This window comes from Chroicocephalus ridibundus, chromosome Z (assembly GCF_963924245.1).
Source record: "Chroicocephalus ridibundus chromosome Z, bChrRid1.1, whole genome shotgun sequence".
NCBI classification, from domain to species: Eukaryota; Metazoa; Chordata; class Aves; order Charadriiformes; family Laridae; genus Chroicocephalus; species Chroicocephalus ridibundus.
In genome coordinates, this window is record NC_086316.1 from 49,768,599 (window position 1) to 49,780,873 (window position 12,275).

At 36.7% G+C, this 12,275-nt stretch overlaps 1 protein-coding gene across 5 annotated transcripts in view; it reads right to left on the reverse strand.

Moving 5' to 3' along the window:
- Positions 1-12,275, reverse strand: part of DENND4C (DENN domain containing 4C) — a 75,403-nt gene that overhangs the window by 28,402 nt on the left and 34,726 nt on the right. For 4 of the 5 annotated variants that reach the window (XM_063320315.1, XM_063320314.1, XM_063320312.1 and 1 more), the window contains 11 exons: positions 11,028-11,269; positions 10,115-10,181; positions 9,387-9,445; positions 7,862-8,006; positions 7,329-7,504; positions 4,807-4,907; positions 3,804-4,022; positions 2,653-2,798; positions 1,438-1,473; positions 1,068-1,198; positions 58-190 (listed from right to left, as the gene is read on the reverse strand). In XM_063320315.1, coding sequence (XP_063176385.1) covers positions 58-190; positions 1,068-1,198; positions 1,438-1,473; positions 2,653-2,798; positions 3,804-4,022; positions 4,807-4,907; positions 7,329-7,504; positions 7,862-8,006; positions 9,387-9,445; positions 10,115-10,181; positions 11,028-11,269 — 1,455 coding nt within the window. Of the gene's footprint in view, positions 1-57; positions 191-1,067; positions 1,199-1,437; positions 1,474-2,652; positions 2,799-3,803; positions 4,023-4,806; positions 4,908-7,328; positions 7,505-7,861; positions 8,007-9,386; positions 9,446-10,114; positions 10,182-11,027; positions 11,270-12,275 lie in introns of those variants that run through there. The other variant, XM_063320316.1, reaches the window with a different exon arrangement.

Consider the following 12,275-nt stretch of genomic DNA (forward strand, 5'->3'; position numbering starts at 1 on the left):
CCAAAAAAACTTCATATCTTTCAGTGTTCACACAGTAATTACAGTGACTCATCTGACCTGTTTTGTCCTCTTTGCCATGAGCGCCGGACTATTTGAAATGCTGCTTCCAGCTGGGTGTCTGCTGAAGGAGAGCTTGAGCTCCTGTGGTCTGTCAAAGAGCTTGAAATCTAGTCGTGGGAAGTTTTTATAGCTATACAGATGATTAAAAAAAAAAAAAACCAAAACAGAAAAGAAAAGAAAAGCTTTTCACATACCTGCTGATAACAGGAAAGCCATACAAAGACAATGCGCGTGCAAAGAACTGACAAACAGGAGAATAAAGAATCAAGGGGGAAAATAAAGAAGTTAAAAAAAAAAAAGGCAAGAAGATAGCGAGATCCTTTTACTCTTATTCACCAAGATACCACAAGAAGATGCCTTGGACACTAAATCTCCATAGACATGGAAACAAGAACCATCCATCTGATATGCCATCCATATCATGAAGGTGAGGGAAGAACAGATGATGATTAACAAGGACAACAGTTGGAAACAGAACCTCCGTGGCCTCTGAGAGAGAGGGAGAAAAAAATCATACCCAGAGTGTCTGAAAATCCACACTTCCTGCACAAGGCTGAAAAACACTGAATGAAGGAAGTCTGAAAAGTGGAGTGAGTGTTTTGCTTTTTTGGTTCGCCAGTTGCAGATCAATAGTATTGGGCAGATCCATTACCCACCCCCTGTCATTCCCACTGTGAAACAAAGTGCACTGGAGTTGCTACAAAATACACAATAAACGGCTCAAACAGGAAGTCAGACACTGAATACATGTAGAAAAGTATTACTATAAAGTTCACAAGAAGCTAAAAATATTAAAACCAAAATCCACAGGCCCTCAAACATACAAACACATAAAAAACACTGATTTCTAGAGGTTCAGAAACTTACCAGAATCCAGGCAGCTTGTACCTTTTTAAAGATTCTTCTGAACGTTATAGTAAGGCAAGTTTTGCACCAAGATGGAACATCTGCCATGCTTAATGTCATAAGTATTCTAGTTTCACTACATGCGGCCGTTTAACTTGTACCTGTATTTTGGCACTCGGTCCTGTCCGTCATCAGCAGGAGGTTCTGGTGGCATTATGAACACTGTATGTTCGCTTTTTTGTGACTCATCAAGCTCAATCAGCCGTGCATCTTCAACGGAATCTACATCAACCTGAAAGCAAGAGTTTGTACTCTAAGTACAGAGTTTGGCTTTGGGATAAAATGTCGTTTTTAGTATTAATTATGTTAGTATGTGTAAAAATGTATTTTTTATATATATATATAATCAAATACAGTATATAACATGTAAATTATATTTGTTCTAAGCACTTAACTATCAAGTGCACTGCCTTGACTTTCCATTTTTATTTCACGATCAGATTCCCCTAAACATTTTGAAGGAAAAAGTACCTTCTCTCCTTTTTCTGTTCCTTTATCCGGAAAGAGCTGGGAAAAGAGAAAAAAAAAATAGAGTGTCTTCTCAAATAAAAAAAATAATCCTAAATAATTCCATTAAAGCTGTGTCATTTGGTGAAATATTAAATAAGAAACACTAAATTTTCATATTACTGTAGAAGCCATTAATCTCTTTTTCAAATGCCTCCTTTGCTGAAAGTGAAAAAATGCAGTAAACAGCATATTTTCAATCTATTGACATTATCTACTAAATACAAAATCCTAAATCAAAGGAAAGTGCTTTCATTTAGTTTAACTGAAAGCAAACGCTGTTTTGCAGATATATTCAATATGACAATTTAAGTATGCAACACATTAACAACCTGCAATAATATCAAATTATTAACAATATTAAACAAAGTATACTCTAGATGCATATCCCATACTCAGCAGAAAGAAAAATAAAGGCAAAGAAACTTTTAAACACTTATTTGTGGTCTGTGTCTGTTTACAAGTGATAATTTGATCAGAATCAAAGACTCATTCTCCAAGAACTTCATATGAAAATGAAGATTCTGCCCAGAAAGAATCATATATATACATCCTAAAAAAAAAAAAAATACACTTAATTCTCTAGCTCCTAATTTTCATACCATGAACCTGGCATTTTACAGATGAAGCTATAAACTCAATAACCCATCTAGATCAGAACCATGCTGAAGAGACTTTGTTTCAAAAAACAAGAAAGCATCACAGGAATCTTTCTCATATAAAATACAAGCAATGAAAGAGATCTTATTTACATTAATTAATTTTGGCCACAAGTGGAGCACCAGGCATATTTTTGCGGTTTAATTTTAAATTTGTGTGAAAAATAGTAACAACACAGATGACCACTGGTACATAACGCCACATTAGAGAGAGAGTGATTAACATTTAAAGGGAAGATACAGACAGCATTGTGTTAAAATGTCAGCTACTGGTATTTCTCACATTATCGTACAGCTTGACATCCTACAGGCCTTTAATGAAAGTTTCCTGCATCAACACAGAAAATTATGACCATGCAAGAAGATGAAGGAAGAAAATGACTCATCAATAACCACCAAGAATTCCAATCCCTCAAGACACTTGCTGCAGTGGGTATCTACCTTTACAACTAAAAAACAGGACAATAAAACAAAATGGACAGAAGCATATAATTGAACAGTACTGCTAGATGTTTTTCACCTTTTCTATGCAGTCATCGAAAAATGCCAAGCCAGTATCCTTGTCACTCACAAAACTGCACTCTTCAATAAAGCGGCTGAATATCTGCGTTTTGGTGAGATGCGTGTAGAATTTCGTATAGGCACGGTCTCTGCTTTTTAAAAATCCTGGTTAGAAAAAGGAACACACAACTAAATACCAGGTAGTACGAGTTCCATAAGAAATTAACATATAAAGTGTCAACATTAAATATTTAAAGTGCTAATACATAAAGTACTGACTTTATCAATGAAAACAACTACTTATCATCACTTGCATTCGGAAGTTTAAAGGAACAGCTTTTCTTTTTAATAATTATTTTAGCATAGTTAATAATAATTGGCAAGCAACCACCCCTATGTAATCTGCTTACTGTGTTTGTTGATGTTTTGTGCAAGAAAAAGCAGATGATGACCTCATACAAAAGAGGTACCTAACAATTAAAACAATAGTAAAATAAAGATTATGTTATCCTAAGAGGTGATGGGCCTGAAAATATTTAAGACTTTACAAACCTTTGACTAAAAATCTCGTCTCAAATGTCTCTTCCAGTAATTACAAAAAAAAAAATTCAACAGCCTCAAACAAAAAAACCCAACCCCAGAACAGAACCACCACATACAAAACAAAACACCTGTGACCTTTTATCAGCATTCAACTCAAGAACAGACCTGAAAAGTTAAGGTGATGAGGAAAATAAGATGAGCTTTGCTGATTATTGGGTTTTTGTATGTTTCTGATCTCTACCCTGTTCTCTATTCGATTCCCATTTATACCAAGAACATCACTTTCTTCTTCATAACTGGGCTTCTGGCATTTTCACACTGTACAAACTGAGAAATATTCTTTCATTCCCAAGAGCTGCCCTTACAGAATATAGCACACAGAGACAGCATGATGCTACTGAAAGACAGCTTTTCTAACACCGGAGCTATTGCAAAACTGCAGTTCTATGTGCACATATCTGTGTTCTAATCAACTTTGAGTAGTCTAACTTCATACAATTGCAATTTAAAATATTGCCAAGAACTGTACACCAAAGGGAACTTTGACCTTTTAAAGTTAAACAGCTCCTCAACCCTAAAGTTGTAATGCTGCCAACGCTATCAGTAGCTGGTTTGCCTCACCCTCACCTTGATGATCAAACAAGGAATCAGCAGCAGTTGCTTTATTTGAAGGCGCCTGCGTGATTGGCTTGAGGAATGTTCTGTAACCCTTTAAAATAGATGCCATGAAACGGAGAAAAGCTTCCTGGATCTCCATCTCAAGTTCTGTCATCTTCTTCTGCCAGGAGAAGTCTGCCTCAATAGGAGTCATCTCAACTGCAGAGCCTTCTTGAGTTTTCCTATGAACTAGCAATGAGCAACACATACAATCCTGTATTAAAATTCGGTGCATTCAAACAGATAACTTTTGCAACATGCTGAAGACTGTTCTTTCCTTTTTTCTACGTGCCCATATTCAGAAGTAACAAGCACTAGAAATCTTGTGAGTATTGTCTAATTGATCCAGCTCATTTAAAAGGCAGATTACCTCAAGAGTTGATTAGGTGTTTTTCTAACTCATTCAACTCTCAGGGACATGAAACAACGAGGAGAATCTCAGTTGAGTTAAATGTTACCACATACCCAACTGAACGTAGTCTTTCACTAATACGCCAACTGAAACATAAAGGACCATGTTCTCCCTGTCTGAAAATTGCACATCTAGAAAGAAAAGTCCTAAACACTTTTCTAATCAAAATTATAACGTTTTAGTGCACCAAAGGGTAGAAACAAGTAGATGACATTCAGAGTTTACTCTTGCACTCATAAAAAAACAGTATCAGATACTGCTGAAAAATATAGTTCTACACTTAACGTGTTTTAGCTGAATCTTTGTTTAAGTGCAATTTAATCATGAGTAAAGGCTAAAAAAAGCTCAAATTTTAACAAGTCACAACAAAGAAAATAAAAGTCTGAAAACATAATTCACACTACATATGATAGAAGACAGTCCTTATATTTATATATTAACTGTAATTTGATACTTGTAGTTGTGTATCAGAAAATTTAGTAGTTTTCTTTGAATATTTAATTTCCCTGCTTTAGGCAGTTTCTGTTCTTACCCCTTCCCATTTTATTTTATATATTTCACCTGCTGCCAGCTGTGGGTGTAGCTTCTTTAAGGTGCTGAGCAGACTTTTACATGGCTTCTTAGGAAACTGCTTCCAGTTGGTGCTCTTCTTATCATCTGATCTAGAACACAGGGGAGGGAAAAAGGGATATATAAAATACAGACCATATAAAAAAGAATAGCTTTCACAGCCCTAAGTTACTTCATTTTCGGAATGTAATAACTAAAAAAAAAGAAGAAAAGGAAACCATTTTGAGAAGAAATCTTGTCACTGTCTCTAATTTGTCAAAACTAAAAAACTGGGAGTGACATAACTCAGAATTTCATTTCCTCAGATACAGAACAATATAAATTGAGTTATGAGTAGAGTTTTCTCCAGTCTGTAAGGAGGATCTGCATTAAGATTCGATTTAGACTTTTTAGTTGAAGTGTCACTTTGCTGATTTCCCTTTCAGAATTTTTATCAGTTTTGCTAATAAAATTTAGGGCCACTAATCTCTATGTGATTACTATGCAAAGTCCATACTACCATAAACCTGCTGTACTGCTACCGATACAAATAAAGGCAGTTTGGAATACAACATGAACTTGTTACTGCAAAATGCTGGAAGACCAGTCTGGTAGCTTTATGGTCATATGGTACACTGTAACATGTCTACGGCAACCCAGTTCCAGCTTCAACCACAGGCTAGCAGGGACTAGGAAGACTGGGAATTCAGTTCACCGTTCGAAAATTATGTGGTTGATTAAGCAATGGGGTAAATTGGCCTAAAGGGATGCTCATCTTTGTTAGAAGGACAACGGGTACAATGCTGGTCCTTGTTTAAGCAGTTGGATATAAGAAGCGAGTGGGGCGTAAGTCCTGAGAACTCCTACACCTCTTTCTGGAAGGCAGAAGGTGGGGGAGAATTGCTGTAACAGAGAGCACAACAAACCTTGTGGCCACAAGACCTAATCAGTTATTACTATCTGAGCTGATGCTGTCAGTGCTTGTTTTGCGCTTTCCATCAGTGAAATGTTTGTTCAATTATTATTTGCTCAATTGGCATTGACAGAGAACAATCTTAGGAGGGAAGCCAAAGCTTCAGGAGTTAAAGAAAAAAATGCATGCTTACGGATGCCTTTGCCCATTTTTTCCCCACCATAATGGCATGCCTATAAACAGTGTAAGTGTTACTGCTCCAAAAATGCAAGGAAAAAAATTCTGCTATAAAAATAAAACAAACTCTCAAATCTTTGCCCTAAAAAGGCTACTGTCCTTAACCAGCTTTCAATGTTACTTTCACAGAGATAGTTGAAAACATCCAAAAAAAGGCATTAAGGAAGATGCTGAATGAATAAAAGGCCTTCAGTAATTTTTGGCAGTAAATAAAGCTTCAGTCTATCATAAGGAAGATAGCAGCAAACTTGCTCGAAGAAGGCACTAGACTAGACAGTACTAATGTACTAGAAAATATTGAATTTTCCAAATGTTATTCTTCTATTATGCATTCTTTCGAAGATAACAACAGTGCTATTAAATACTTTTACCTTAAAAAAAAAGACAAAAAAAAAAGGCAGCATTGCCACATCAATAAAGAAGGGCAGAAGGATGTGGATAAAATAAAATGGACCATTAATCTTTAATCACTAATAACGCAGTATTTTAGAATTCTGTATGATCTTCAACACTAAGTGCTTTATGGACATTTGGTTTTACCTACACATGTCCAAAACTGAAAAATATTCTCATTTCCAGGTTAAAAAGTTTTGCAATACAGGTACCAACATCTCACGTGTATCTAAGTAATGTTACAGATGTCAAATTCCTCTGGAAGGCAAGTAAGTGGTACAGATGAGATACATAAAAAATGGGCAGCAAAAAAAGAAAAAAAAATCAGTTGATTATTGAAAGAGAAATGGACTTATAAGACAGTAAAAGAAAAGGTGCAAAAATCTTTCCAGTTGAGTGCCTCATAAGAGGTCAGACACTGGTAGATTTGTAGTTCAGTAACCAATCCAAGTAAGGTTGGTACTTGGTCTTTCTAGCAGTCATCCCAACAGAATCTCGACATTCTCTCTGCTAAATCCCCTGTTTTCCATCTCTTTCATTTTTCTGCAAACCAGTCTTTAACTTCCATTCTACCTATGAACAAAAACATTCAGGTATTTTTCACTGCAAATATCTTTATATAAACAAGCTATCTTCCTTGAGTTTCTGCAATGCATCTTTCTTTCACAGCACCTATTATAATTATTGTTTTGGTGGCAGAACACTTTGACATACAGTGATGAAAATCCTTTTTGCAGTGCTTTTAATGGGGATCTAGGGGAAGGAGAAATAAAATAAAAAACCCCACAATCTGCCACATTGTTTACTGCTTCCTTTGATGCTACTAATAAAACAAAGCATTTCAGTAATGTAAAGGAAACATTTGCTTCAGTAGAGGAAGCGTCCTTTTGACACAATGAAAATCAATAAAGCATTCAACTGACTCGTAGATCCTGAGCATTTCAGCAATCTCTCCATCTACAGATAAATGTAAAAACTCCATAGAACTTACATGTACACCATGTTTGTGTCTAAATCAATGCACACAATATCTTGTGGTGGATCGTACAGATCAAAGTATCGTGAATCAACTCCAACAATAAATGGAAGAGGTGCACTGAGTACGGTGGCCAGAGACAAAGGACAGAGGGGGATATATGGACATTGCCACTGAAATGGAAATATCATCTGAAGGAAAAATTAGATGAAATCAACATGTTAAAACAAGACAACAGATACTGTACAATAAAACCGAAGAAATTACATGCAGCAAGTTGAAGTGAAATTGCTAAAAGCCTTATAATACTGGCAGAAAAGAATCTTCAACTTGACCACTTATTTACAGCACATCTTAGTTATCTATGCAAAAATGTTGATCATTCTAATAGTTATAATAATAAGACATGCTATGGCACTTTAACTAAATGCAGTTGCTGGGAAAATGATCATTTAGAGCATCAATCATTTTAATTTAAAAAAGCCTTGTAACAACAGTGGATTTTGAACTGATTTCTCTCACTGCTGTATAGAACACTTTGTACTTACAGCTACTACAGCTTCAGCAACTCCTGTCAACACAGCTGGTCTAAGAGAATGGAGCAGGATCTTGCCTTCTAGTAATACAAAGAGTAACAGAGTGGCACAGTTTTCCGGTCCAAGATTCATGAGCAGAGTGCTAAAGTTTGCTCCACTAAGGGGTGAGTGGGAAGGGGGAAGAGAAGAAGAATGGTACACGATTTAAAAAGAAAAAAAAAAAAGTCACTACTATCAAAGTTCTGAAAATTGTTTGGGACCAACTGGTTGAATGGTGCTAATACTACCACACATCCTGTTATCTACCTATCTATCTAATAGCTAGGACCTCAGTATGAGAACTGTACTGACACAAAGAACCCTAAATTCCAATTCTGTTGCTAAAGAAACATATACTATACCATGCTATTGCTGAGTTTGTGTTGTTTATGGCGTGCTCTGTCATATATGCACAGGCATCTTGTGTTCGTGACAGTAAAACCAGATCTATCTGGTTAACAACTAATCCAAGCACAAATAACACCAGTACTTTCATATGATGGGTTACCTCAGGCAAAAATCACAAACTAGAGTATCCACTCGGTCTTAGAATCACAGTATCAAATTCTAATACTGCTCAAGTAAAATCAGTCCATCGTTCTGATAGTAACGTGTATTAAGTTTCTACAGTTCAGACTCCATTTCATTTGTCTGGACTGTACACATTTAGAAATTGTAGTAACATCTGTAAGAACACAGGTGTGTAAAAATCTGTCCTTAGAAAAGTGCTTACATGTTACTTTTCAGTTTGGTGGCTTGCTGCAATTCTTTACTTAAACAACGTTTAACAGATGTGATTAAACATAGGATTCTTCTGCATACAGAATATTATATGATAATGTTTAACAGGGTGGGGGGAAACAAAAAAGGGAGAATACTTTGGTTTTCAACTTAAAAACAAACCAAAAAATCAACAAAACTATCCAAACAAAACCCCACGTTGCAATCATAGGCAGCTTTAGCCCAGAAGATGAAGGCAGTATCCACAGAGGCTGCATCAATCTTCAAGGACAAATACCGATTTTTAGGTATAATTTTGAATTTCCAAGATGTGCACAATGTGCACTTGTGCATTAATTGATTTCCCGCAGCTGCTTGACATAAGTGTCTCTCTTCAATCCGAAAAGGAAAAAAGCAAGACAACAAACAGTCCACCTATGTTATGAAAAAAAAATTCTCCTTATTACACAGGTTCTGAAAATACAAGATATTTAAATACTTTTTTTTTTCCCCACACAGCCTGCTGCTTCTTCCTTCAGAGTTCCTACAGTAATCTGGCAATTCATCTTTATTTCAAGATAATTAGTGATATTATTCTCTCACAAAGGACAGGTCTATATCAAGAAGACAACACTGTATAATATTATAAATGTGTATTGAGCTTCCTGTTTATAAGACCTAATAATATTCCTGTAATGTTTGGCTTCTTTCTATGACTCATTCCTATGTGCCTCTGAATTTTTCAAGTAGCATACATTTAAAACATTAATAATGATACCTTAATGGCAATGGCGTAGAAACTGGCTGAGACAATATTAATGCATCATGGGCAGAAAGCTGAAACACAAAGTAGTATGTGATTGATATGGACAACTCCAAAGTTAATACAGTATAATATTCCAATATAAACGTATATCCATAGTCCCGTAAACTGCCTGGCAGAGTCACAATGCCGTGACAGAGGTGCAAATCAGAGGCAATCTTTAGGACTCCTGTTCACTAGGTCAACAGAGCTCGTATTAGTCATCAAAACGATTCTCAGAAGTTACAGGAAATTGTCTGTGACTCAGTGTTGAACATGTAACTGCTGCTATGTGATTAAACAGAGAAGCACAAGAGACAGTGACATGGGGGACTAACCTTTGACCCACAGTAGTAGGTGGACAAGTGAGAGAAAGACAGAAAACAAACAAAAAAAAACCACCAAGAAATGCAAACGGTGCTTGTAAAATGAAAGGGTAATACATGGCAGAAATTTCAAAAGTGCAAGTAGGAAGCTGCGGCCATCTGCACCACCTGGAGTCTGAAATTCTAGGTTTGCTAAGTTACCCCAGATTTAGATCAGTGAACGAGAAGGCCAACCCACCCATCTCCTCTCCTCTCCCTTCGAGCAGATTGATATTCAAAGCTGAGTAAAAAGCCTGGAGGAAGAAACCAGGCTTTCAAAAGCAAGAAAGAGGGTTTGCCATTATTGTAACTAAAAATGGAAGCAAACGTTTTGATTACCTGCACAAGAATTCTTGGCCTTTGTGGTGACGGAAAAGGTATATTGTGCATAAAATGGGATATGTGTCTGAAAAGAAGACAAGATGTTAGAAAACCACCCCTGGGAACTAGTCAGGGACTGAAAACAATGGTAATCACAGTTTGGAATTACTACGGGACCATGTTTTAGGAAGGCTGTTAAGATTTATTTATTGTTTTGGTAAGTTTAAAAGCCTATTTATGCAAACTGAAACAAAGAAGCTCCACTCACTCACATTTCATGCGTGAAAATTAATACTGGCAGTTTCAGATATGTATGAAAAAATAAGAACACACTGGCATTTAGGCAAGCCATTTAAAATCCCAGGCAGCCTAACCCCATTCTACAGTTTCTAATGAGGCTTAGCTAAGAGAAACTATATGCTTCACTGCCAGGTGTCTAATACAGTTTTGAAGGTAACATCGTATTTCAGAAAACTTTTAGGACCATGAAAACCATCCTCTACAGAGTTTATACACACACATGAATCTGCATTAGTTGCAGTGCTTGGAAACAGGCACAGATATTAATTGCTAATGCGCAGAGTCCCTAAACTCACATTTATTTACCTAAAATCCATGCAAATGTTAGCACGTATCTTCTAGCTCAACCATTTTCTGTGTTTGATATAGTTAAGAGAAAGGTAAACAGGCTTGACATATTCTAACAGAGAAGCCACAGTAAAATTCAGTTCACTTTCCTGACACTGCAGGAGTCATTACTATTAAACAGAAGCAGCAATAACTTCTATCAGTACAATATAAGCTACACAGTGCGAGCAAGAGGATGGAGCAAATATACCAACTAATTAAGTGCGAGATACATATAAATCACATGACTTCTTGAGCTGATATAACTACCCTCCTATGTTAACTTGAAAACTGTTTTACGTACTTCTCAATGGGAAGAGGATGAGGCCCAGAGACAGAGAGTTTGTAAATGAACATAAGAAATTTTCGAAATGCTTCAAAGAAAGGCCAGTGTGAGAGAAGGCAGATGCATTTGTTGGAATTGATGGACTTGGAAGTAACCACTTTTCTCTCTACAGCTGTCAGGAGACCCAGCTGCAATTGTTGTTTTTCTGTTAGCAACTCCCGGGGATAAGGCTCATAAAACTGAATAGCAGCACCGTAAACCTAAAAGACGAAGAAAAACAGATGAGCACATCCAGTATTTAACAGGAGATTGTGTTAAAATTTTTGAAGCATCCTTAAGTCTTTGGTGGTTGCACACACACAATAGCACTTTTGCTAGTAGCTTGTGAAATTAATTTGCCTTTATAAAGTATCCTTATAAACAAAATTCTTTGGATTCTTGTGCCTCTCTTCCTCTTTTTCATTTCACTTTCCCCAAATAACTATTCACACTCAGTAAACTGAAAGGGAAGGAACCAAACTGCATGCTGTGACAAAACCCTACCCACTAACCGTTATGGTCAAAAAACCCCGAAATCCTCATGAAATGCTTGTGTTCAGTAAATTCCCCCATCGTTACCATGCTAAATAATAAAGTTATTTTAGCTTTGACTTCACTCATTTTATCAAGCTAAACAGTTACCTACCTTTTCTAACATTCCTTCCCTATTTGTCAGTTTCATTAACGGAATTATTCTGGCAAGCTTAGCAAAGGGAGAACAGGGGAAGATGGATAGCATAGTATACACCTCTCTGAGAAAAATATGGCAGATACTGCATTCCCCCTTGAAAAACAAGTATTAATATATTCCAGGATGATTTTTTTGTTGTTGTTTGGAAATGGAGAAGTACATAAATTCCCCTGATAGGGGAATGAGGCAGTGTGGAAGTTGAGCTGTTATCACTAATAGAGCCAAACTGATGTTTATTAGTCACAGAGAGCTAATCACATTACAGTCACTAACTCCCTCATGCAGTTCACACACACAGAGTTGGCAAGCTGAAGCAATAGCTGGGCAATCAACCCCAAACAAGGGCTCCCTTGCTTCATCAGGTGTTCCTGTAATCCTGTGGTCTCTGCCTGTGTATAGCAGGCACTGCCTTCTCACATGTGGGCTGAGTGACCCAACACACTTTTGGTGCCTGCGTGTGCTGGTGGGCTTATACAGATTCAGCAGATGGCTGGTGTCCTTAATCTATCACTGCATGCAAATTCAACAAGATCGCT